Below are 27,261 nucleotides of genomic sequence, written 5' to 3' on the forward strand. Positions count from 1 at the left end.
GTTTTAAATCTTACAGAATTAGATACACGGTCCTGATATAAGACCTTTTGAGTTTATGACGTACACTCCCATAAAAACTTGAAGAAATTGAGACGAGTGTTTTGGTTTACACCGTAAGCATCGTACTTACGAACTATGTGGGTAAACTAGTTTGCGTGCTGTGGAAGAATACGCAGTGCAGTGTACATTTATGGCCTTTCCTTTTCCTGTGGCTTAGTTGTGTTTTTATGTTCTAGATTATCATTTTACAACTGTGTTAGGATAGGTAAATGACTTAGGCTAGAGTGTTCCGACTTACACCAAAATTTGGGTTACATTACTGTCATAGGAACAGAACTGTTGTAACCTGAGGACCCCTCTGTACTCTAGAACTTCTTTTATAAAAGATTGAACCTGTTCAAGGAAAAACCCTAGAGACATTAATACAATCCTAAAACTAGAGACTTGTTGACCTCATCCTTCTTCTTGGTGCATCTTTTCTTTGGGAATACTCTTACAAGATATTAAAGGGTTTCCCTCATTGTTGACATTTCACCTATGCCAGCATTCTATGCCAGTATTTATTAAGACAACCTCTGGAGAGGTTAAAGTGAATGGGTACACAAAAGGAGATGAGATTCAGAGTCCCAAGCAGCAAGGCAAGGCAGGCTATAGTTTCAACCAAGTACAAGGGAAACTTTTATGGTGTGATTGGAAGCATGTCCACAGGATATTTGAAGGCAAGACGGCCTAAGATCCCTGATCACTGAAGCCAAAGCCTAATCCTGGTGCTTGACATGCAAGCCCACTTAAACTCTTAGTTTCTGCATTGTAACCAGCTGTCCCCAGATTAAAAACTTGATCACCTGACTTTCTGTAACAAGACTGTAGTCCTGGAAATCTATTTAGGGATTGTGTAAGCAGATGTAACTACAGATGCATTTTAAGTTTCCACTATAATAGTACTAGCATCTGGAGGTTGAGGCTCAAGTAATTTACATTCAATGACATCACATGAAAGAGGCAGCTGTTACTAACAGAAATGACACACAGGACATACATAACCTGTATAGACTACTGGGGTTTTCATTGTCTGCACAGATGGGTGAAATTACCAAACACCGCTCAGTCTTGAGAAAACACTTGGTATTCAAGGGCATCATTATATTGAAATATTAAAGTGAATGGTTAGAAATAAAAATCAAGACTTTTTCCTACAAAATCAAAACAATTTCTATTAAACATAGAGGATTGTCCCTAATTGAGGTTAAAAGACATCAGGTGAGGCCCTGGCCGGTTGACTCAGTGGTAGAGCATCGGCCTGGTGTGCAGGAGTCCCGGGCTTGATTCCCGGCCAGGGCACACAAGAGAAGCGCCCATCTGCTTCTCCACCCCTCCCCTTCTCCTTCCTCTCTGTCTCTCTCTTCCCCTCTCGCAGCCAAGGCTCCATTGGAGCAAAGTTGGCCTGGGTGCTGGGGATGGCTCCATGGCCTCTGCCTCAGGCGCTAGAGTGGCTCTGGTTGCAACAGAGCGATGCCCCGGATGGGGAGAGCATCGCCCCCTGGTGGGCGTGCCAGGTGGATCCCGGTCAGGCGCTTGCAGGAGTCTGTCTGCTCTCCGTTTCTGGCTTTGGAAAAAAAAAAAAAAAAGGAAAAAAAAAAAGACATCAGGTGACAGACGCCTGCACACCATTTCCCTGGGCCTTGTAGCACCAATGTCTGTGCTTTCTTTCCTAGGTCTACTACTGCAGCAACTACAAAGCAGGCACAGAACTGTAGGCAGAAGGTCATACTTGCCTATTCCAGGAATATTTTATGGCATAAAGTCTAATTTTCTAAGAATAAAATCTTTATACTCTGACTTCTAATGTTCTTTAAGGGACAGGAAGACTGGCTTATTTACCTAGTAATCAATTGTTGAAGGACAACAACATCCTCAATTTGTTGGAGCTGTCATCTGTGAAAGGCCACTGGTAGAATATTTGAATCAAACTGATATTCCCCCTCAAGGAATTAAAAATTACATTGCCAGAACCACACTTTAATGAAATCTAAATGACATGTTAGGTATTGATGCAAAAAAGGCTGTAAAACCACTGAACAACGGACTTGGTGAATTGGATTATAATACTATCTTGTCACTCACTACTAAGGTTTTCATTTCCAAACCTGTAAAAGAACTTAAAAGGTAATTTTTACCTGTGATTTCCAAATTTTGGTGAAAAAATAAGATCCTGAGTTTTCTGTAATTGCAACCCCAACTTAACTCTGCCTGTCCTTTAATTTGGGGATCCACATTAATCAAACAATGGTTGTAAATATGCATGCAATACTGCCACCCAGTGACCTAACTCAAGAAAGGAATGGCCTAACCAGGCGGTGGCACAGTGGATAGAGCGTCGAACTGGGATGCGGAGGACCCAGGTTCGAGACCCTGAAGTCGCCAGCTTGAGCATGGGTTCATCTGGCCTGAGCAAAAAAAACCCCAAAAAACAAAAAAACCTCACCAGCTTGGACCCAAAGTCGCTGGCTTGAGCAAGGTGTTACTCGGTCTGCTGAAGGCCCGCGGTCAAGGCACATATGAGAAAGCAATCAATGAACAACTAAGGTGTCGTAACAAAAAACTGATGATTGATGCTTCTCATCTCTCTCTGTTCCAGTCGGTCTGTCCCTATCTATCCCTCTCTCTGACTCTCTGTCCCTGTAAAAAAAAAAAAAAAAAAAAAAAGGAATGGTCATGTAATTGAACATCATGAAATGTTCCTATTCCTTATTTTTAAAGGTACCAAACCTATTAAACAAAACAAAACAAGATTAGCCTGACCTGCGGTGGCGCAGTGAATAAAGTGTCGGCCTGGAACACTGAGGTCGCAGGTTCGAAACCGTGAGCTTGCCTGGTCAAGGCACATATGGGAGTTGATGCTTCCTGCTCCTCCCCCTTCTCTCTCTCTCTTCTTTTCCTCTCTCTCTCTCCTCTCTGAAAATTACATTAATAAAGTCCTTTAAAAAATTTACAAAAATGCCTGACCAGGCGGTGGCGCAGTGGATAGAGCGTCGGACTGGGATGCAGAAGACCCAGGTTCGAGACCCGGAGGTCACCAGCTTGAGCGTGGGCTCATCTGGTTTGAACAAAAATTCACCAGCTTGGACCCAAGGTCGCTTGTTCAAGCAAGGGGTCACTCAGTCTGCTGAAGGCCCGCGGTCAAGGCACATATGAGAAAGCAATCAATGAACAACTAAGGTGTCGCAATGCGCAACGAAAAACTAATGATTGATGCTCCTCATCTCTCCGTTCCTGTCTGTCTATCCCTGTCTATCCCTCATTCTGACTCTCTCTCTGTCTCTGTAAAAAATAAATAAATAAATAAATAAATAAATAAATAATTACCCTTTAAAAAAAAAAAAATTTACAAAATAAGGTTAACTGACCTCTGTATACTATTTTCAATATTTTTGAAGACTCAGTCACCACTGCCATCTGAATACTGGCAATCTATCACCATTACCAATCTGTTGATCGACAAGAGTAGTACACTGCTAAGAAGAGTGGAACGCAGTCTAAGGGTTTTAGAATGGCAAAACATAGTATGCCTGTTTTGCAAATAGCTATTCATTTATGAAACTTTAATCTAACATAATCATCTCTTCAGGATATATTTAAGACCCTCACTGATATGCTACTTCAAATACAATTTAGAGGAAATCAAAGAAGTGGCTATTACTTAAATACAAAAAGATAGTATCTCAAAAAGTCCAAAACACGAAATTTTATTGAAAACAATAAAATACAGAAACAGCAGATTCTCATTTAAAGTAAAACTGACATTTCCCAGAACTTTCCTAGTACCGCACCATTCTGATCACTATTAAAAAACAAAACAGAGTCCCAATTCCAAAATAATTAGCAAACCTGCTGGTAAACATTCTTCTCATGGTTCTAGTTATTTTTCTAAATTTTACATTTGCACCTTTTCAAGAATGAAGGTTTTTGTAAATTTAACTGACTAACATTTGTGAGAACTGGACTTTCTTCATATTTATTTTTTTTAAAAACACCCACACACCCTACTCAAACTAAGAGAAAATATACATTTGTTCATTAAAGCGCACCTGCTTTAGATAATTTTTTCTCTTCACACATTAGCATAGAAAGCCAATGTTTGATCCATGCTGAAAATCTATACAAAACGAAAAGACCTGCTATTCCATGGAAACCTTAAGGCAAAAGCAAAAGCCTTATGCTACAAAAGAAAAACAGAGCAGAGGCATGGGGACTGTGAAGTCGGCTCAGATGAATAAGCACCACAAGGATGAAGACAATTTTTGTACAAACATATGCAAGAAGTTTTAAAAGGTGCATTCAACATCCATTTTCCTGCAGAAATAATTGTCATGTCAGACAGCTTAACTCCTGAAACAAGTTAAGATTTTAACAGAATCTTAATTCTCTCCTATATTTACCAATGGAATCAGAGCATTGCTTGGGGGGCTCTTCTTTCCCCCTTGTCATCACACAGACCTTTGATCAGAGGCCTGCCCAACAATTCCTATAGTAGACAGTCAGTGTGTTTGGGTGCTTCTTGGGAAAGCTGTCACCTACCCTTCTACCCTAACACTGGGACTAACTCCATATTCCAAGCAGTCATTCGTGTTTTTGGGTTGTACTAGAAAAAAATTTTTAGCATGAACATTTCTTTAAGGCTACAAACTTTGCAAGTTGGTCCCATTAAACAATGACCTAAAGGCAGGAATTTTTCAAATGGCATGAAATCAAACATTTGCACATTTCAACAGAATACAGTTTACATTCATCTCTAAATCTGAGATTAAGAAACTATTAGCTGGTTTCCAACTGGTTTAAATACTGGTTTGAAGTGTGAATAATTTTACTATGTAGACATTAAATATATTGTTTAAATATTAAACATTAAATCTTTTCCTGACCATCCAGAAAGAGAAAGCAGAAGCAAAAGGCAAGAGAAGAAACAGTCCAATAAACAGACTTGTGACTTCTAAGCCATCTGTAACAAGGGGTGGGATTTCAGCATGTTCCAAAAAATGCCAGGGAGCTAGGTTTCTAAAAAGTTACCTCTATACTTGGCATAAATCACTTTGTTTTACACAATGTATCCAATTCCTACAAAGGGGGAAGAAATCCAGAAAACAAAAAGAAATGGGGTGGTCTCCTATTGTAAGGGCCAGCATAACACTATTACACTCATTTAATAAATTATAGTGAATATTCTGTAGCATTAAAGGAACTGTCATTTCACTTTGCACTACCAAGTCCTTGCCACACAGAAGAGTTCTTCCTGAGAAATAAAAATAGTCAATCCTGGTTTTCCCCAAAGGACACCTTTGAGTTGGTTTAGGTCTGAAATATGAAGATTTCCTGCTAGCAGGAAGTTATTTTCTAACTTTTAGGCTACTGCACAATAGCTGAAGCACTAGGCAAATTGGCTATGTCAGTAAATCTCAACATCACCTGCCCATATGTTCTCAGTATTCAGTCATTGTTTTCTAAATTAACATTAGAAACTTAACTTGCTAATACAGGTACAACCCTTTTTTTAACTACTGAAGTTACCAATGCTGGGCTTAGCTGACGCAGCACTTCCTCGGGATTACTTAAGAGATGCTTCTCCCATAGCTTACTTACACGTGGGTTACCTCAAAATTTTTTCAATTATCACTCAAGGTTAATTAGTTGTAAACATTACCGAATAGCTCAGCTTATCAATTATGCAAGGGAATCCAAGGAGCTACAATAGCACAAAACAAAAACCCTCAAAGGAAAAACCTTTTCTTTGTATTTTCATTGCATTTTCAGAGGCAAAGAGGTGAGCCACGATGCTACTAGCTATTTAATCAATTTAGCTACATTGAATTGACAACTAATGTACACCTTTCAGAGCCTCTATTAGATTTAACAATAGGCTTAAGCTACTGCTTTCTTCCTTCCTCCCGATCATAGTCACCACTGTAAACAGAGCTCCTATCTACAGATGAAGTTGTGATCCAACTGTCAGGGCACAGTTGTAGTAGCAGTACCCTTCTTCTTAATGAATCTTTTCCAACTCAAGTGCCTGAATATTCTCCAAGTATCTGAATGATTTTAGACAATGTGACAGGTATTTAAGTCACCCTTACACACGTATTTACTACACTTGCCTTTGCAGACTGTAATCTCAAAATAATCTCTCAAACAGACAGCTTTTCCCTTGAGACAAGCTTCCTTGACAAAAAACTAAATTTAAGAAATGGCTACCCAAAATGAGAGTTCCACCCCAAATCATAGGTGGAGATATTCTTACACCCGTTTCACAAAACTTTCAAGTCCCTATATGATATAAGTAGGCTCACAACTGAACACATGTGCCTTCTAAAATTGGACAACTTTAGTATTATAGAAACAGGTTTTTAGAGTTCCATCTCTTCTTCTGTGCAAGCAGCTGTCTCCAAACTACTGTAAATAGGCATCCCTGTTTGCCGAGGTTCCAAGAACAGTTCCGTTCTCCTAGGGAAGGCAGTGCCCGCAGCGGCATGCTTAGTTTGGCTCTCTCCTGTGTAGTTCTTAGCATTAGATGATGGCTTTGGCTTATCAGAAAGAAGTTCAGGGAGAGGTTTCCAGAGCACAAGCTCCATGGAAGGACGGCTCCTAAGACATAAAATATAGATTTTTATCAAGAATTTTAGAACGTGAAAATAAAAATTGTATGTTGAAAAGCTAATGTGTGCTATCTACTATATAGAGTTAAATAAACATTGATGGCATCAAAATAAGAGATTAAGGATAATCCAAATTAATCTTTAGAAAGGACACTCAAATACATAAAGTTTTATAGTTCTGCATGCATTTTTTTTTTTTTGCATTTTTCTGAAGTTGAAAGCCCGGAGTCAATCAAGAAAGACTCCCGCATGCGCCCCACAGGGATCACCCAACATGCCCACCAGGGGGCGATGATCGGCCCCTCTGGGGCATTGCTCCACTGCAACTGGAGACATTCTAGCACCTGAGGTAGAGGCCATGGAGCCGACCTCAGCACCTCGGCCCACTTTGCTCCAATGGAGCCTTGGCTGCAGGAGGTGGGGAGGTATAGAGAGGAGAGGGGGAACGGTGGAGAAGCAGATGGGCGCTTCTCCTGTGTGCCCTGGCCAGGAATCGAACCCAGGACTTCCATATGCCGGGCCAATGCTCTACTGCTGGGCCAACTGGCCCGGGCCTGAATGCATTTTTAACCAAACTAAATGGCTGTACTGATACTGTGATTAGAAGTTATATAAACAACCAATAGGAAAAAAAGAGGCCCTTAATTTAACATTGTAACTTTTTTAATAATATGATTAATATTAGCAGATGTGGGCTACTGTCTTGTCCTAACCTAGTGGTTGGCAAACTCATTAGTCAATAGAGCCAAATATCAGCAGTACAACAATTGAAATTTCTATTGAGGGCCAAATTTATTTATTTATTTATTTATTGTATTTTTCTGAAGTTGGAAACCAGGAGGCAGTCAGACAGACTCCCGCATGCGCCTGACCAGGATCCACCTGGCATGCCCACCGGGGACGATGCTCTGTTGTAACCAGAGCCATTCTAGTGCCTGAGGCAGAGGCCATAGAGCCATCCTAAGCGCCTGGGCCAACTTTGCTCCAATGGAGCCTTGGCTGCGGGAGGGGAAGAGAGAGGCAGAGAGGAAGGAGAGGGGGAGGGGTGGAGAAGCAGATGGGTGCTTCTCCTGTGTGCCCTGGCCAGGAATCAAACCCGGGACGGGACTCCTGCACGCCAGGCCGACGCTCTACCACTGAGCCAACCGGCCAGGGCCGAGAGGGAAATTTTTTAAACTATATAGGTAGGTCCATTCCTTATAGAGGTAGCGCCCGCACATGGTATTTTGTGGAAGAGCCACACTCAAGAGGCCAAGGAGCCGCATGTGGCTCGCAGGCCGCGGTTTGCCAGCCACTGTCCTAACCATTATAAATGAAAATGAAACACTGAACAAACACATTAAAAGTATCTCAAAAGCCTGACCAGGTGGTGGCGCAGTGGATAGAGCGTGGGACTGGGATGCGGAAGGACCCAGGTTCGAGACCCCGAGGTCGCCAGCTTGAGCGCGGGCTCATCTGGCTTGAGCAAAGAGCTCACCAGCTTGGACCCAAGGTCGCTGGCTCCAGCAGGGGGTTACTCAGTCTGCTGAGGGCCCATGGTCAAGGCACATGTGAGAAGGCAATCAATGAACAACTAAGAAGTTGCAACACGCAACGAGAAACTGATGATTGATGCTTCTCATCTCTCTCCGTTCCTGTCTGTCTGTCCCTCTCTATCTCTGCCTCTGTAAAAAAAAAAAAAAAAAAGTATCTCGAAAAAAAGAATTATCTCAGTATGCCCTTTGCTTAGTATAGCTCGAGTATGATGCTGCCTGGCCTGTGGTGGCACAGTGGATATATCGTTGACCTGGAATGCTAAAGTCGCTGATTCAAAACCCTGGGCTTGGCCAGTCAAGGCACATACAAGCAAGCAAGCATGAACTACTCAAGTGAAGCAACTGTGGCCTGACCAGGTGGTGGCACAGTGGATAGAGCGTCGGACTGGGATGCGGACGACCCAGGTTCGAGACCCTGAGGTTACCAGCTTGAGCGCGGGCTCATCTGGTTTGAGCAAAGCTCACCAGCTTGGACCCAAGGTCGCTGGCCCAAGCAAGGGGTTACTCGGTCTGCTGTAGCCCCGCAGTCAAGGCACATATGAGAAAGCAATCAATGAACAACTAAGGTGTCTCAACGAAAAGCTGATGATTGATGCTTCTCATCTCTCTCCATTCCTGTCTGTCTGTCCCTATCTATCCCTCTGACTCTCTGTCTCTGTAAAGAAATAAAAAAATAAAACCTTAAAAAAGTGAAGCAACTGTGAGTTGATATGTCTTGCTCCACAGCCATCCTCCTCTGTAAAATCAATAAATAAAATTAAAAAAGAAAAGTAGTATAATGCTTTTTGCAGTAAGCCAAAATAAATCAGATGCCTATGTCTGCCCCCAGCCCAATCCTGCCCGTCACTAATGGTCTCATGGTTTCTGGAGCTCAAAGGCAACTAAGCAAAATAAAACAAACAATAAAGAATACCTCCAGCCTGACCAGGTGGTGGCGCAGTGGATAGAGCATCGGACTGGGATGCGGAAGGACCCAGGTTCGAGACCCCGAGGTCGCCAGCTTGAGCGCAGGCTCATCTGGCTTGAGCAGAGAGCTCACTAGCTTAGACCCAAGGTCGCTGGCTCCAGCAGGGGGTTACTCGGTCTGCTGAGGGCCCGCGGTCAAGGCACATGTGAGAAAGCAATCAATGAACAACTAAGAAGTCGCAACACGCAACGAGAAACTGATGATTGATGCTTCTCATCTCTCTCCGTTCCTGTCTGTCTGTCCCTGTCTATCTGCCTCTGTAAAAAAAAAAAAAAAAAAAAAAAAGAATACCTCCAGAGGCTAGCTTCTGGAAAACTACCAAAAGCAGAAAGTGGTATGTTTAAGGCTGGAGGGCAATGTGACCTGCTTACTCTTGACTAAACTATTTACCCACCCCTAGGGCTAGGTAGTTAATTATAAGCTCAAACTAGGAAGCTAATGCAAAACCTCTGTAATCTAATATCAAGTAGCAGCTTTGAACCCACTGAGGCCAAAGGCAATAATGCCTTATCTTCCTAGCATCACTAGGACTGCTGTCCTAAGAGAATTTTTCAGATATCTGACAGGTACCCTCACTCACTAAGTATCAAGTCTTAACTAGGCAATACCTAAAATGGCACCTTATAACTTGCCTATAACTCAAAATGAGGACTTGAGATCATCTAGGTTCAAGGAATAGGACTACAAGAATTATAGTACTATCATTAGTTCTAATGTTAATGAACCCCAGGATGTTTGGCTTTTTAGGTTGTGTTGCTTTCCAGTTTCCTTTCTTGTCCTCCCACCAGACTTACTACTCACTACTACGAATGTGTCTGTTCTGCTCCCATTAGCTTTATTTTTATTTTTTAATTTTTGTGACAGAGAGAGTCAGAGAGAGGGACATGTAGGGACAAACAGACAGGAAGGGAAAGGATGAGAAGCATCAATTCTTTGCTGCAGCATTTTAGTTGTTCATTGATTGCTTTCCCATATGTGCCTTGACCCAGGTGCTATGGCAGACTGAGTGACCCCTTGCTCGAGCCAGTGACCCTGGGCTCAAGCTGGTGAGCTTTGCTCAAACCAGATGAGCCTGAGCCCAAGCTGGCGACCTTGGGGTCTCGAACCCGGGTCCTCGGCATCCCAGTCCAATGCTCTATCCATTGCGCCACCGCCTGGTCAGGCCCATTAGCTTTTTCTGTGCTTCCTCTCTGTTAATCCAGGAACCCAGAAAAATGAACTCATTAAACTGTGTCCTAAATTAGGGACAAAATGGTTATTAGAGCTAAAGACCTGAGGAGCTATAAACACTATGAAACAAGTACATGAGCACTGACTTGTAGCCTTTGTGGTAACTATTTTGATTGCTGGGAGACATACTCTGTTTATTTCCTGCGTTTTGACAGTTCTTGGATAACTGAAAAAGTCAGGTAAACAAAAGGTTTTAAATGTGGATCCTGCCTGACCAGGAGGTGGTGTTGGTCAGAGTGTCAGTCTGGGATGCTGACAACCCAGTTAGAAACCCCGAGGTTGCAGGCTTGAGTATGGACTCACCAGCTCATGGGTGTGCCAGCTTGAGCATGGGATCATAGAATTGACGCCATGATGGCTGGCTTGAGCCCAAAAGTCATGCTGGCTTGAGCCCAACGTTGATGGCTTGAGCAAGGGATCACTGACTTGGCTGGAAGTCCCCAGTCAAGGTACATATGAGAAAGCAATCAATGAACAACTAAGCTGCTGCAACTATGGAGTTGATGCTTCTTAACTCTCTTCCTTCCTGTATGTCTGTCTCTCTCTGTCTAAGTAAAATAAAATGAAAGAGAAAAGACAGAGTTTATAGCATGTAGAAAGACTAAGTATTGTTTCAAGAAACTTAATTTAAATAAAAACAAATAAAATGTGGATCCTATTTTCTATCACAAGAATTTAAGAGAATGAGTTTTCTCTTGCCAAACCTCCCACTGCCAAATAGAATACAGTGCATTTCAGGACTTCAAAAGAATCCAGGGGCAAGGAGGCAAAGCAGCCACTTCTGCATGCCTCAGACACCTGCTTGCACAGCATTTTGCTCATCCTAATGAACTAAAAAGGTCTGTCTGCAACCTGGGCGAAATATAATACAAAACCCACTGTGCTACAACAAACAAACAAACAAACCAATACTTACTGTGCTTTCACTTGGCTGGTAACCAGGAGATGAAGATAGCTAGAATAGAACAGGCAGTGTCTAGAGACGCTGGGTTTTCCCTCCAATATCATAATTAAATGAATACTAGGAATCAAAACTTACATGGACTCAATCATTTTCTTTGTAAAGACTTCATCAAATTCCCTCTTCAAACCTGTTTTCATGGTGTCAGAAAGGACAAGACTAGGGAGATGGTTAATATTTCTGTCAGCTTCAACTTCTTCATCTTCGTCAATTATCCTAAAGGCAGCAGAAGCAAAGAAAGAAAACTTTAGTCAAGCTATTATATAGTATAGTAATTGAACAAAATGTTTTTAAAAAAGGGTAAAAGCAATAGGTGCTACAGCAAAAGTTCCAAGTAAACTATGAGGTTACACATGAATGAAAAAAATATATAAAAAAGAGTTAGTCGCCTGCCTGTGGTGGCGCAGTGGATAAAGCATGGACCTGAAACGCTGTGGTTGCTTGTTCAAAACCCTGGGCTTGCGGGGTCAAGGCACATATGACAAGCAACCAATAAACAACAAAAGTGAAGTAACTATGAGTTGATGCTTTTTGATTCCCCCTACCCTCCTGTCTCTGTAGAATCAATAAATACAAATCTTAAAAAAAAAAAAAGTTATTCAACATTTCATCTAACAAAAGTTTCCCATTAGGTGCAATAAAATTTGAATAATGTGTTCTTGAAAACTCTCATAAACCAAAAATTATATTGAGACATTAAGTGAAAATATTCTGTACAGTTCTGAGTACTTTAATATTTAATGTGTACAATTGAAGTTTCCTTATTTTTAGTTTCTCTGAGAGGTATCATCAAATAATGAATTAGAGACTATCTTAAAAGAGTAGAAACATTACATAGGAATAACACGCAGTCCACTATACAAGCTGCCCATTTACCTGTCCTCAATTTCCTGAAGCTTCCTTCTGGCAACTTCACACTGTGGTTCTCCAGTTGTCTGATCCATTTCTTCACAAATAACATCTAACATGCCAGGTGCAGAAAGGCCACTAGTGCATGGATTTACTCCATGACTCTCTATATCCTGATGTGCACAAAGAATCCAGTCATTAGGACCAGCACAGAGCCCTGCTTCAGTTAGCCTTTTCTTTCTTACTGGGCAACTGGAAAAAAAAATTTTTTTTAATGAAAATCCTGACTAATATAAATGAAATGTATATCAACCCTATCTCTAACCAATTTCTTATATGAAAAAACTAATAATTTTTGACAATGTGTGCTTATAAGATGGAAAATCACGCATTTTGTTTTCTGTCATTCTCACAACCTTGTTGAGGTGCTTTCTTCTATTGCTCTCTGTAAAACTACGCTGTATCTGCAAGACTTTGCTTTTTTAAATGATAAGTGTTCAGCCTGACCTGTGGTAGCACAATGGATAAAGTGTCGCCCTTGAATGCTAAGGTTGCTGGTTCAAAACCCTGGGCTTACCTGATCAAGGTACATATAAGAAGCAACTACTACAAGTTGAGGCTTCCCGCTGTACCCTGCCCCCATTTTCTCCCTTTCTGTCTCTCTCTCCCTCTCCTAAAATCAATAAATAAAATCTTTAAAAAAAATAAATAAATAAAAGTATTCAATGTGGGAACTTAAAAGTCATTCTTATTTATTTGGCTCTAGATAAGTCAATTGGGAGTAAGGAAACTAAAAATCACAAAGCAGCAATTCAGCACCAATCATATTTTCTCACACTGCTGCAGCTATCAACCTGGTCATACGGGGAGGTGGTCTGGAGGCATTCTATATTCCCTTATGGCAAATATTTATATGCCTCATCAGGTCTGTTCCAAATACTACAGGTGCTAATGATATTGTTGATTTCTTGATCCTCTCCAAAATGTCATACTGTCATCTGACTCTGAGTTCTTGACTAACGGGGTGTACTATTTTCCCACCTTCAAATATAAACTATCTTTACTTCCTAGAAAACTTTGTATTTTATAGAGAACTTAAGAGTTCATTGAATTCAATTTATTTTGCAGATCTGGAAACTAAGATCTAAAAAAACTAAACTGCCACCTCCAAAGTGACATATCAGAGTTACATATTGGGCACCAGACAGACCCCAAAATTCTTAAATACTAAACCTCTGTGCCATTTTCACTAAAACATCAAGCCTACTTAGGAAAGTTCAACTATTCAAACTCTTACTACTATGAACAGGGATTTGCAAGCACTATAATATGTCCAGTTTAGTTATAAAATCTGTCTGGGCTCTGGCCGGTTGGCTCAGCGGTGGAGCGTCGGCCTGGCGTGCGGGGGACCCGGGTTCGATTCCCGGCCAGGGCACATAGGAGAGGCGCCCATCTGCTTCTCCACCCCCCCCCCCTTCCTCTCTGTCTCTCTCTTCCCCTCCCGCAGCAGAGGCTCCACTGGAGCAAGGATGGCCCGGGCGCTGGGGATGGCTCCTTGGCCTCTGCTCCAGGCACTAGAGTGGCTCTGGTCCTGACAGAGCGATGCCCAGGAGGGGCAGAGCATCGCCCCCTGGTGGGCGGAGCATCGCCCCTGGTGGGCGTGCCGGGTGGATCCCGGTCGGGCGCATGCGGGAGTCTGACTGTCTCTCCCCGTTTCCAGCTTCAGAGAAATACAAAAAAAAAAAAAAAAAAAAAAAAATCTGTCTGAAGCAAGTTAAACAGACAACCAGACCAGTTCTATTTAAGTATTTAGATCAAAAGTACTTTATTGTACAGGCATCAGTAAGTGCAATCTCAAGACCAGAACACAACTCTGTAACCATGAAAATTTACTGACCATCACAAGCTTCTCATCCTCTAAAACTGAAGAAGGTCAAAAGAAGTGGCACAGATTTCATAAGAAGTTTCTATTCCACATTAAGACTATAAAAATCAACATTAAAGTCTCTGGTGTATGAAATCTGACAAGTAATAAAATACTCTCTTGAACCTAGAATTTATAATTAGTTTTAATTCAAAAGAGAATAGCAAGAATATCTAGCTATACAAAAAATATTTCTGTAATGCCTGAATATTTTAAAGTCTGATGATTTGGAAAGCCGAAAGAAAAGTTAACATAAGAAACTAGCTAAGAAAAGCAGAATAAATCTAAAGGGAACAGGTATTTTCCTAGCACATCTAACAATTCAACTAGTAAATGAAACTGAGTGTAAGTGCTGGGTTCTGATCTCTGATCTCCAACATGATTTGGACTAAATTATTTCATGTCTATAGGTCTATTTTGCAATCAATTAGAGATCAATGATGATAAAGTCCCAAGGAAAATGTACTATAAATGACTTCAAAGTACTGATATGAGCTATGGAAGTGGCGGCTGGACAGCATACTTCTGGGTATTAAGACACCCAGGTGTCGAGTCCTTCATCCTCCCAGAGCCTCAATCTGTAAGTTACAGGTGATTAACTTTTAAATTCAATAGTTTTTATACTTCAGACTTTTTATTTTTAACATAGAAATCCTTTATTCAATAATCTCTTATAGGGAACCTCAAAAGATAAAAGCAAAGAGGTCCCTGTGTACCCACAGCAATCCCAAGACAATAAAGAACATAAAGAATGCCTGGACCAGTGGCTTTTAAACTAAGGCAACTTTGAAATCTACTGTCTTATTAGCCTATGTATCAACAAGGTTAAAAAAGCCAAGGTTTCTGTAGGCCGAATAAATCATACTTAAAGTCAAAGATAAATGACAAATTTGGGGATAACATTTATAACACATTAATAAACTGCTGATTTCTTAACAAAGTATTATTATCAATAAATAAGAAAAAGACCAATAAGCCAATAAAAAGTTTGCAAAAACATCAACAGTTCACACAAAGTAAACACATGGCTTAAAAGGCTGATGTAATTTCTTTTAAGTATGAAATCCTATGCTCATAAAAGTACAAACATACACTTTAAAGAATAATTGCAAAACCAGTATCCCTGAAAATAACATTCAAGATAGACTGCCACTATCCCAAAATGGTACTCTATTCGCTCTTCCCTACAGGTATAAACACTACCTTTTATGGTAATTACTTCCTTTTAAAAAATAATACATTATCACACATACTACATGCATCCTTAATATTTTGTTTTGCCTGCTTCTGAACCTTGTATTTAGGGAATTATACATTCTTGCGATATTTCTTTTGCTCATAATATACTCACAAGACACATACTGTTGATAAGCGTAGTAGGTTTTTTTCTTGTTTGCTGAATACAATCCCATTTTATGGAATTGGTAATTTAGTTTACCCATTTTACAACAAAGGGACATTTGGATTGTTTCCAGTTTTGAGCTATTATATCCAGTTTTGAGCTATTATATAAGCAAGGATGCTATGAACTTTCTTGTAGGTATTTCCTGATCAGGAGGGGAACTGGTGGGTTAAAAGGTACATGTACCTTTGACTTACTGATAATGCCAACCTGTTTCCCAAAGTGCTGTATACCAATTTATATTCTCATCCATAGTGTTCTTGGTGCTCCATGACCACTGCAATATCATTTTGGCTTTAATATGCACCTCCCTAAAGACCAATGAAGTTGAACATCTCTTCATTTTGCTGGTCACTTGAATATCTTTTTTGGAAAATTCCTTCACTCATTTCTTTTCTTCACAGACTGCCTATATATGAGATTCAATTTTTTGCCTATCAGATCAAAAAGCCTAAAAATAGCCCTGGCCTGTTGGTTCAGTGGTAGACCGTCTGCCCCGCATGTGGATGTCCATATTCAATTCCCGGTCAGGGCACACAGGAGAAGCGACCATCTGCTTCTCCACCCCTTTTCCTACTCCTTCCCCTCTCACAGCTATGGCTGTGAAGTGCATAGGCCCCAGGCACTGAAGATGGCTCAGGCACTAAAAATAGCTCAATTGGGAGCATGGACACAGATGGGCAGAACATCAGCCTCAGACAGACCAGGATGGATCTCGGTCCAGGCGCACTTGGGAGTCTATCTCCCCTTCTCTCACTTGGAAGAGAAGGAAAAAAAAAGCAAAAAAAAAAACCCAAATCCTGAAAATACAGATCTGGTGAGAAGATGGAAAAACAGGAACTCCCACTGCTAAAAGGAATATAACTTGGCAACAACTCCCATTCAAAATTTAAAATGCATACACTTTAAGACCTAGCAACTCCCCATCTAGAAATTCATCTACTTGCAAATATATACAAAGAACTTATAAGGAATGGTCACTGTAGATTTGTCAGTAATACAAACAATTAGAAATAACTTAGAATCTATCAACAGGAAACTGATTATCTATCCCTAGCTTTACATAGGATTCAACTGTTGAAAAAGAAATCCGGTAGAATTCTACATGTCTACACGCAACAAGCTACAGGACAGTAAAACGAACAGATTAACGTGTTGCACAGTGTGAACAAGATCTCACAAATGAAGATATATACAGCGGTAAGCCTGTCAGTTTTTAAATTACCTTCCTCAGGAGCTATAGGAAACAAGCAACAGGGGTTGCTTCCGGAGAGAACTGTGAGCACGGAAAGTAAGCCTTTATTCAATTATGCCTCCGTTTACACAGTTGGCATTCTTTTACTTTGTGCACGGAACATTCACACGGCTCAAAATTCAAACCGGACAATCTGTGATGGAGTGAAGTCCCCAGCTCCGCCAGACACCCAGTTACTTTCTCTAAAAGGCACCCAATTTTATCGGTTCCTGTGCCCCCTTTCAGAGACATCTCATGTTTCCTCTGTTCACTTAAAACGAACAACTGAGGGTATAAAACAGGGTAAATTAATGACCGTTCAGTGAATAAATGGCACCTGAAACTTACTCATCATCGTCCTGCTCTAGCTTGTGTTTCTTTTTACAGGACACGGAAACACTGTTGAAACAAAAAGAAATCGGTCAACTAAGACATGCACTGAGCTGCGCTTTCAGCACCCCTCTTTCTTGCTCCAATATGCTTCCTACCCAGAGGTCTCCCAGCCGCCGCTTCCCTGCCGAGGGGGGTGAACAGACAGGTCACAAAGTCATTCAAGTAACATTTACCGAGGTTCTGACTAACTGGAGACTGAAATCTCAACGTGCTACCCTGTCACGGTCACGGGAGACGAATTCAGGGAGAACCCACGCAGAGAAAACGTATTCGGGGCAGGCTCCGATATCAGCACTTGACTCCCAAGCTCTCGAGGACCCGTTTCTGTCCCCCTTTGCTGAAAAGCTAAAAGTTGTTCCCATCGGCAGTCTCGCCGTGCCTGCAAGAGAAGCGAGTCGTGTCCCCGCCGCGGGGACAACTAGGCTCCAGTCGGCCCGGGTTCCGATCCTACGCGGATCGGGTTGAGCTGGGGAAAGTCTCCTCACTTCCCAGAGGAGCAGGCGGGCCGAGGTCCCGACGGGACTCCCGGGTTGTGCGACCTCCCGCGACTTAATCAGTTTCCTCATCTATAAACTGAGGCTGAGAAGCCCCCCGCGGAGGGTCCAGACGAGGGAGCGCCCTCCCCTCGCCCGTCTGTCCTCACCGTCCGCGCGCAGCGCTCCCGTCAGGGCTGTGCGGGGAAACACAGGGTCCCGGCCGCGGGGCCAGCTCTGCACCGTCCGCCCCCAGCGGGAAGGCCTGGTCGGAGAAGGCCGGCGGCGGCTGCAGCAAGTCCGAGCCGCCGCTCAGAGGGAGGCCGCTGAAGGGCCGACCGAGAGCGGCCATGGCCGGGCAAACGAGGGGGCTGCACCCGCGGTCCCGGCCGCCCGCGTCCGGGGGCCCCGCAGCTGCGGCCACAGCGATTGCCGAGAGATGCCCGCCTCAGAGCCCGCTCTTGACCTCACGTCACGCCTTCTAGAACCCTCCACCCCGGACCGCCCAGGGGCACGTCGGGATTTGTTGTGTATGGCGAAAAATTGCCGCAAGGAATGCCGGGAGTTGTGGTCCTTCAAGACTACAAACAAGATGGCTACCTTGGTTTAGTCGGCTCAAGTTTGAGGACGGCTCTTTCCCGCCTTAATTATGACACTGGTTGGAATCCTCACTCTGCAAGGTCTCTGTACGTCAGTTTTCTCAGTAGTAAGGCCCAATAATAAGAGTATCTACCTTCATAGGGTTTGTGGGAGAAGTAAATGAATTAAACATATAGAATGATTAGAGCCTGACCTGTGGTGGTGCAGTGCATGAAGTATCCACCTGGAACAATGAGGTCGCAGGTACCAAACCCTGGGGCACATATAAAAGCAACTATGGGCCTGACCTGTGGTGGTGCAGTGGATAAAGCGTTGACCTGGAAATGCTGAGGTCGCCAGTCTGAAACCCTGGGCTTGCCTGGTCAAGGCACATATGGGAGTTGATGCTTCTAGCTCCTCCCCCTCCCCTCTCTCCCTCTCTGTCTCTCTCTCTCCTCTCTAAAAATGAATAAATAAAATAAAATAAAATAAAAATTAAAAAAAAAAAATAGCCTGACCTGTGGTAGCACAGTGGATAAAGCGTCGACCTGGAAATGCTGAGGTCGCCGGTTCAAAACCCTGGGCTTGCCTGGTCAAGGAACATATGGGAGTTGATGCTTCCAGCTCCTCCCCCTTCTCTCTCTTCTCTCTCTCCCTCTCTGTCTCTCTCTCTCCCTCTCTCTGTCCTCTCTAAAAAATGAATAAAATTAAAAAAAAACACAAAAACAAAGTGGTTATACTATTGAAAAATAAAAAATAAAATAAATAAATAAAAATAAAAAGCAACTATGAGTTGATGCTTCCTGCTCCTCCAAGCCCCTGCCTTTCTTTCTCTCTCTCCTTTCTCTAAAATCCATAAATAAAACTTAAAAAAAAAAAAAAAAGGCCGCTAAGACTATTGAATTAAATATAAAGTTAAATATAGCATTAAGCTTAAAACACTTCTAGGCACATGGTAGAGATTCTTCATTAAATATCAGCTATTAATTCCTTTCATGTTTTAATATAAATGAAGTGGGTGATGCCTTATAGGGAACAGCAGGAAGGGTCAGTAAACACCTCAGAGCTGGGGCATTCAGAGACATAGGCTTACCAGAGGGGCTAGCAGAGTTGGTCAACCCCAAACACTGATTATGTCCAGTTTATTTCTTCTCAGGAAAAGGCACCATCATCCACTTTGATTTTAGGGCGAGAGGAAGGGAGAGGGAGAGAGAGAGAAAAAGAGAAACATCAATCTGTTCCTGTATGTGCTCCACCTGGTAATCAAACCTGCAACCTTTGCGTATCAGAACCATGTTCTAACCAACTGAGCTATCCTGCCAGGTCCCTCATCCACTTTGAGTTGCTTGTTCCGTTAGTGCTCATCAGTCAAAGACCACCAAGAACATATCTATAATTGAACAAAGATGTGTTTATTGACTCCTTCCAGTGAGTCTATCTGCAAAGGGAACACTTCTTCAGAATTGGTCTGTCTTAAGTGATTTTTGGGGAAGATTCAAGGAACCAGAGCTCTTCTTCTGGAATGAATATTGTCAGGAAGCAGGGATAATTCTATGATTGGGTATCTTAGTCTTTTCTAGAAGGTGCAAGGAATGAAGGTAAGCAAAATCTATGATTCAAAAGAAAGCAACATGCCTGACCTGTGGTGGCGCAGTGGATAAAGCGTCGACCTGGAAATGCTGAGGTCGCCGGTTCGAAACCCTAGGCTTGCCTGGTCAAGGCACATATGGGAGTTGATGCTTCCATCTCCTCCCCCCTTCTCTCTCTCTGTGTCTCTCTCTCCTCTCTATCCCTCTCTGTCTCTCTTTCCTCTCTAAAAATGAATAAATAAAAATTAAAAAAACAAAACAAAACAAAACAAAAGGAAGCAACAGTCCTTCATACTAGCCAAGATAAGGAGCTATCTGGGGTCATTTTTATGTATATTCAGACATGATTATTAAGTAGTCTTGTTTTTATCCTGATCTATGGAAGCCACATCTCAGTCTTTGTTGGATATTGACATTCTGTGAAATTGTAGAAAAGGAAGACACCAACTCTTACCTGATAGTACCAGGCCAGTTTTAGCTGTCAGAAGATGCTTTTCTCTTTCTAACTCAAAACCTAAGCATCATCAATGCTTATTTTGTGTTCACCCCTGTATTTAATCAATTAGCAAGTCCTATGGGCTTTATCTTTCTCCATGTCCGTTATTCTCATAATGGTCTAAGAAAAAATGAACCCCCCTTTTGTTTTAAAATTTATTCATTTTAGAACAGCGGTTTTCAACCTGTGGGTCGTGACCCTGGCGGGGTCGCCTAAAGCCATCGGAAAATACATAATGCATATCAGGTATTTACATTCCGAATCATAACTGTAGCAAAATTACAGTTATGAAGTAACCACCAAAATTATTTTTTGGTTTGGAGTCACCGCAACATGAGGAACTGTATTACGGGGTCACAGCATTAGAAAGGTTGAGAACCGGCCCTGGCCGGTTGGCTCAGCGGTAGAGCGTCGGCCTGGCATGCAGGGGGACCCGGGTTCGATTCCCGGCCAGGGCACATAGGAGAAGCGCCCATTTGCTTCTCCACCCCCACCCCCTCCTTCCTCTCTGTCTCTCTCTTCCCCTCCCGCAGCCAAGGCTCCATTGGAGCAAGGATGGCCCGGGCGCTGGGGATGGCTCCTTGGCCTCTGCCCCAGGCGCTAGAGTGGCTCTGGTTGCCGCAGAGTGACGCCCCAGAGGGGCAGAGCATCACCCCCTGGTGGGAAGAGCGTGGCCCCTGGTGGGCGTGCCGGGTGGATCCCGGTCGGGCGCATGCGGGAGTCTGTCTGACTGTCTCTCCCCGTTTCCAGCTTCAGAAAAATACAAAAAAAAGAAAAAGAAAGATTGAGAACCACTGTTTTAGAAAGAAGAGAGAGGGGAGGGGAGGGGAGGGGAGGGGAGGGGAGGGGAAGGAAGAGGAGGGGAGGGGAGGGGAGAGGAGCAGGAAGTATCAATTCCTATATGTGCCTTGACCAGGCAAGCCCAGGGTTTCAAACTGGGGACCTTAGTGTTCCAGGTCAATGCTTTATCCACTGTGCCACCATAGGTCAGGACAAAACGAACCCCTTTTGCTAATGTAATATAATGGATTAGGTTTAAGCTTTCTTAGAGGCATTTAGAATTCATTTTTGCCTCCCTTAGGTAACACTCTACTTACAGGTACCTCAACTGGATTTAAAAGATAGTTTTCTGGGTCATTTCTACAAATGGCCACCTCATTCTCACTTTAAAAATATCGTGCTGCCTGGCCTGTGGTGGTGCAGTGGATAAATCTTTGGCCTGGAATGCCAAGGTTGCCGGTTTGAAATCCTGGGCTTCCCTGGTCAAGGCACATACAGCAGGCAAGCAATGAACAACTAACATGAAGCAACTATGAGTTGTTACATCCCATTCCATGCTCCCATTTCTCTCCTGTCTCTGTAAAATCAATAAAGTATTTAAAAATAAAATAAAATAAAAATATCGTGCTAGTCTGACTGGTGGTGGCACAGTGGATAGAGTATCAACCTGGGATGCTGAGGTCCGCAGTTTGAAACCCTAAGGTTGTTGGCTTGAGCACGGGCTTGCAAGCTTGAATGTGGGCTTGCAAGCTTGAGTGAGGGGTTGCTGGCTTAAGTGTGGGATCATAAACAGGATCCCAAGGTCACTGGATCAAAGCCCAAGGTCGCTGACTTGAACAAGGAATTACTGTCTTGGCATTAGCCCCCTCACCCTACAAGCACACATGAGAACCAATCAATGAACAACTAAAGTGATAAAACTAGGAGTTGATGCCTCTCATCTCTCTCCTCTCCCTCATTCCCTTCCTGTCTTTATCTTAAAAAAAAAAAAAAAAAAAAAAAAAAAAAAAGCATGCTATATAATGTTCTTTTTTTTTTTTTGCATTTTTCTGAAGTTGGAAACGGGGAGGCAGGCAGACTCCCGCATGCGCCCGACCGGGATCCACCAGGCATGCCCACCAGGGGGCGTCGCTCTGCCACAATCAGAGCCATTCTAGCGCCTGAGGCAGAGGCCACAGAGCCATCCTCAGCGCCTGGGCAAACTTTTACTCCAACGGAGCCTTGGCTGCGGGAGGGGAAGAGAGAGACAGAGAGGAAGGAGAGGGGGCGGGGTGGATAAGCAGATGGGCACTTCTCCTGTGTGCCCTGGCTGGGAATCGAACCCAGGACTCCTGCACGCCAGGCCGACGCTCTACCACTGAGCCAACCGGCCAGGGTCACTATATGATGTTATATACACATATAAATATCTATAAAAAGGGAGTCCTACTCTATATATTATTCTAATCAACGGTGGGATTCAAATAATTTAACAACTGGTTCTCTGTCCTAATGACCATTTTAAGAATAAAAAAAAATGATTTACTGAAAGATAGTTTATTATTTCATGCATTTAATACTTAAATAAGGCCTGACTAGCCTGACCAGGCAGTGGCGCAGTGGATAGAGCGTAGAACTGGGATGCAGAGGACCCGGGTTCGAGACCCCGAGGTCGCCAGCTTGAGTGCGGGCTCATCTGGTTTGAAGAAAAAAGCCCACCAGCTTGAACCCAAGGTCGCTGGCTCCAGCAAGGGGTTACTCGGTCTGCTGAAGGCCCGCGGTCAAGGCACATATGAGAGAGCAATCAGTGAACAACTAAGGTGTTGCAACGCTCAATGAAAAACTAATGATTGATGCTTCTCATCTCTCTCTGTTACTGTCTGTCTGTCCCTGTCTATCCCTCTCTCTGACCCCCTCTCTGTCTCTGTAAAAAATAAATAAAAAAATAAAAAAAAAAGAAGAAAGGCCTGACCAGGCAGTGGCGCAGTGGATAGAGCGTCAGACTGGGATGCGGAAGACCCAGGTTCGAGACCCCGAGGTCGCCAGCTTGAGCACAGGCTCATCTGGTTTGAGCAAAAGCTCACCAGCTTGGACCCAAGGTCACTGGCTTGAGCAAGGGGTTACTTGGTCTTCTGAAGGCCCGCAGTCAAGGCATATATGAGAAAGCAATCAATAAATAACGAAGATCTCACAACGAAAAACTGATGATTGATGCTTCTCAGATCTCTCTGTTCCAGTCTGTCTGTCCCTATCTATCCCTCTCTCTGAATTTCTCTCTGTCTCTGTAAAAAAAAAAAAAAACTTAAATAAGAACAATAAAAGAGGTACATAAAACTAGATTGATTATGTTATAAGAATTTTAAAATATTAAGTAATACCTGACAAACTATAAAACCATTATTTAAGATATTTTCCATATTGCTTCTTGATTGGTGTCCTCACTTGCAATTTTTTTCACCTATGGATGGAATGAACATTACTATAGGTGCTTAGAATATGCTGTTGCACCTGACTAGGTGGTGGATAGAGCGTCAGTTTGGGGTGCTGAGGCTCCAGGTTCAAAACCTCAAAGTCGCAGGGTTGAGTCCAGGCTCATCCGGCTTGAGCATGGGCTCAAGAGCTTGAGTGCAGGGGTTGCTGGCTTGAGCATGGGATAGGCATGACCCCATGGTCACTGGCTTGAAGCCCAAGGTCGCTGGCTTGAGCCCAAGGTTACTGACTTGAGCAAGGGGTCACTGGATCACTAGGAGCCTCCCAGTCAAGGCACATATAAAAAAGCAATTAATGAACTAAGATGCTGCAATGAAAAATGCTTCTCACTTCTCTTTTCCTGTCTGTTTGTCTCTCTCGCTAAAAAAAAAAAAAAAAAAAAAAAAAAGCTGTTGCACAGATGAATGTTAAAAAAGAATAAGGAATGTAAATTTGTGACTTCCACATGGGCAGCTGCCCAGGCGCCACCTTAGAAAGAACCCTGATTACAAGTGCCATTTTAACAACTGGTTCGCCAAACTCAACAAAAAATTAAGTATTAGTTACCGAATTGGTGCAAACTGGCTGAATCCCACCACTGCTTCTGACCCTCCTTTTCTATATTTGTTAAATGCCCCCAATTAGGAGGTGGGGCTTTAAGAAGGTTATTAGGTCATGAGGGTGGGGCCTTATCAATGAGCTAAGTGCCTCATAAAAGAGACCTCAAGGAGCTCTCTTGCCCCTTTCACCATGTGATGACACAGCAAAAAGATGGCCATCCCCTGGCTGGTTGGCTCAGCAGTAGAGCGTCGGCCTGGCGTGCGGGGGACCTGGGTTCGATTCCCGGCCAGGGCACATAGGAGAAGCGCCCATTTGCTTCTCCACCCCCCCCCCCCCTTCCTCTCTGTCTCTCTCTTCCCCTCCTGCAGCCAAGGCTCCATTGGAGCAAAGATGGCCCGGGCGCTGGGGATGGCTCCTTGGCCTCTGCCCCAGGCGCTAGAGTGGCTCTGGTCGCAGCAGAGCGACGCCCCGGAGAGGCAGAGCATCGCCCCCTGGTGGGCAGAGCAGCGTAGCCCCTGGTGGGCGTGCCGGGTGGATCCCGGTCGGGCGCATGCGGGAGTCTGTCTGACTATCTCTCCCGTTTACAGCTTCAGAAAAATACAAAAAAAAAAAAAAGATGGCCATCTATGAATAGGAATGGGCTATCACCTGACACTGAATCTGCTCATGCCTTGATCTCAGACTTCCCAGCCTCCAGACTGCGAGAAGTAAATTTGTTGTTGATACTTCCCAGTCTATGGTATTTGTAATAGAAGCCAAATGAACTAAGACACAAAGTTAAAAGCAAGAGGCCACAAGGAGAGGGGAACACCTGCTGAGACGCCTGACATTCCATTCTGAGGAGCAGCCAGTGGTGCAATGGAGCAGGCCAAGGACCACTTACACTTGGGTTTGATTATGGAACAGCAGGTACGAAAGCTGGCAGTCCAAGTCAAATGTAGAAGGAGACCCTCACTGAGCAGCCAAGAGTGTCAGCTGAACCCAAGGCCATCTCAGTAGGAGCAAGTACCTATGGTAGATTTCCAGGCAGAACAGAAGCAGGCATCCTTAGCTGAAACACAAAGCAAGAAGTGGTTAAAGCAGTCTTGGAATACCTCAGATAACTGATTCCAAACGAAAACCAGCTAACAATGTAATAAAGATATTATCTATTATTTTAAAAAAGAGGGCAAAAGAAGCAATCAATACCAGCCACAAGCATTATTGAGCATTTATTTCCATTGTACCAGGCACTGTACTAAGTGCACTCCTTCATGTCAGCTCCACCATAACTCTGTATTACAGTGTTAATATCACCACTTTGCAGAATAAGAGACAAAGATTCAGAGAGGGGAAAGATTTATCTCAAGGTCCTGTAATTTGTAATGATGGTTCTAGAAAGATCTGACTAATTCCAAAGCCAGGAATATCACCAATACTTTCCAAAAACAAATAGAAATGTTTTTTCCTGCTAAGCACCCACAAAATGCATATTCAAAGAAAGATCCCTGTATCAGTCAGGGTGCTCCAAGAAATGGAACCGATAGATATACAGTATAGAGCTATATATATAGGAAGAGATCTATTATAGGAGTTGACTCACATGGTTATGGAAGCCAGGGAATCCCACCATATGCCATCTGTAAGCTGGATAACCAGGAAAACCAATGATGTAATTCAGGCCTGCCATTCAAGGGGCTAATGGCGTACATCCCTACTGGAACTTGAGAATTGGAGCGCCCATGTCCAAGGGCAGAAGATGGATGAGAGAGAGAGAGAGCCAATTTCCTCTCCCTCCTCCTTTTTGTTCTATTGGCCCTCAAAGGATTAGATGATGCTCACCCACAGCAGAGGGCCATCTGTTTTACTCAGTTTCCCAATTCAAATGCTAATCTCTTTCAGAAACATTCTCAGATACACCCAGAAAGAATGTTTTACCAGCTATCTCTGCATTCCTTAGCCTAGTCAAGTTGACACACAACAGTAACTATCACAATTCCTAAGAAACTAATGCTCATGCTTTAAAATCGACAACATCCACTGTTGTCAAGGGCAGGGTGAAACCTTCTTGTTCAGATGTTGCCAATGAAATTCCAAATAGGTGAGCACCTTCTCAGAAGCAGCATTTGTTTTCATATCATAAAAGCTTTGAGGCCTGACCTGTGGTGGCGCAGTGGATAAAGCGTCGACTTGGAAATGCTGAGGTCGCCGGTTCGAAACCCTGGGCTTGCCTGGTCAAGGCACATATGGGAGTTGATGCTTCCTGCTCCTCCCCCTCTTCTCTCTCTCTCCCCCCCCCCTCCTTTCTAAAATGAATAAAAAAAATAAATAAATAAAAATAAAATAAAAGCTTTGATGTATTATGGCTATTGATATGAAAAAAACCCCAACTGTGTATATGAGGACAAAAAGGAGGATGCAATATGTTGTTATATCTGGACAGTGAGAAAACAAATGTTTTGCCACACAATCAAGTAGTCAGATTAAGGAGTCTTTAATCTAAGGCTGGCAATCACGATCACTGTGGTTTTGCATCCTAAAGAACTCGTGGCCTTTTACAGAGGTTGTTAAGGCAGCATTCTGAGGGCTTTCCGGAATCTAGATATTATTGAACATTTATGGCCTTTACAGAACTCTTTTCTTTTACTCATCTGCAAATCTTGCAAAGCTTGTTTTATGGACAGGGTTTGGGTATCACTGCACTTCAATATAAACAGGAAATGTGTTAAGACATGGGAATTTTTCATGAGTGTTTTAAAACAAATCCCAGAACATAACCACAGTAATAGTCTCATGCTTAACAAAACTTAGTAATAATTCTTTAAAATTATTTAATAAATATTCATAGTTTTCCAAGTGCCCCCAAATCTCTTTTTATAGTTGGGTTGATGGCATCATGATTTAACATTGCATTAGGTTTGCTTGCATCTTGTCCTTTAGTCTAGGTCCCTGTCTGCTTTCTTTCTTGTTAATTAGTTATTGACTCACTAGGTCAACTGGACATTGGCACTATCATTCATCATGAGCACCAATGGTGGCGATGAAGTATCTTCACATGGCTCTCAGGTCTACATCAAGGGAGCCTGGAGTCGAAGAGGAAGGATGTAGCGGATACAACCACCTGCTTGGTAAGCACAGTGCCAGTGGGTAGTAAATTCCTCTTGTAAGCAAGTAGGACTTTGTAGAAGAACTAGGGATATCAGTATTACCATGA

The 27,261-nt window shown here is 43.0% G+C and overlaps 2 protein-coding genes and 1 pseudogene across 4 annotated transcripts in view; 2 read left to right on the plus strand and 1 right to left on the minus strand.

The window, feature by feature from the left end:
- CHEK2 (checkpoint kinase 2) overlaps window positions 1–27,261 on the plus strand; it is a 135,648-nt gene that overhangs the window by 52,774 nt on the left and 55,613 nt on the right. The window lies entirely within an intron of this gene.
- CCDC117 (coiled-coil domain containing 117) lies at window positions 2,758–18,101 on the minus strand. 3 transcript variants are annotated; one of them, XM_066370595.1, is made up of 6 exons: window positions 17,786–18,101; window positions 17,098–17,148; window positions 12,217–12,441; window positions 11,419–11,556; window positions 11,296–11,334; window positions 3,731–6,636 (listed from the first exon to the last, which is right to left on the minus strand). In XM_066370595.1, exons 1-6 carry the CDS (start codon window positions 17,965–17,967, stop codon window positions 6,399–6,401), a joined length of 873 nt encoding a protein of 290 aa, XP_066226692.1. In that variant the 5' UTR covers window positions 17,968–18,101; the 3' UTR covers window positions 3,731–6,398. The 3 variants fall into 3 exon arrangements, with proteins under 3 accessions (XP_066226694.1, XP_066226692.1, XP_066226693.1); XM_066370597.1 differs by lacking the exons at window positions 3,731–6,636; window positions 11,296–11,334 and adding an exon at window positions 2,758–2,953; XM_066370596.1 differs by lacking the exon at window positions 11,296–11,334.
- On the plus strand, window positions 24,927–25,175 carry LOC136391878 (SNRPN upstream reading frame protein-like; annotated as a pseudogene).

This window comes from Saccopteryx leptura, chromosome 2 (assembly GCF_036850995.1).
Source record: "Saccopteryx leptura isolate mSacLep1 chromosome 2, mSacLep1_pri_phased_curated, whole genome shotgun sequence".
Classification (NCBI taxonomy): Eukaryota; Metazoa; Chordata; class Mammalia; order Chiroptera; family Emballonuridae; genus Saccopteryx; species Saccopteryx leptura.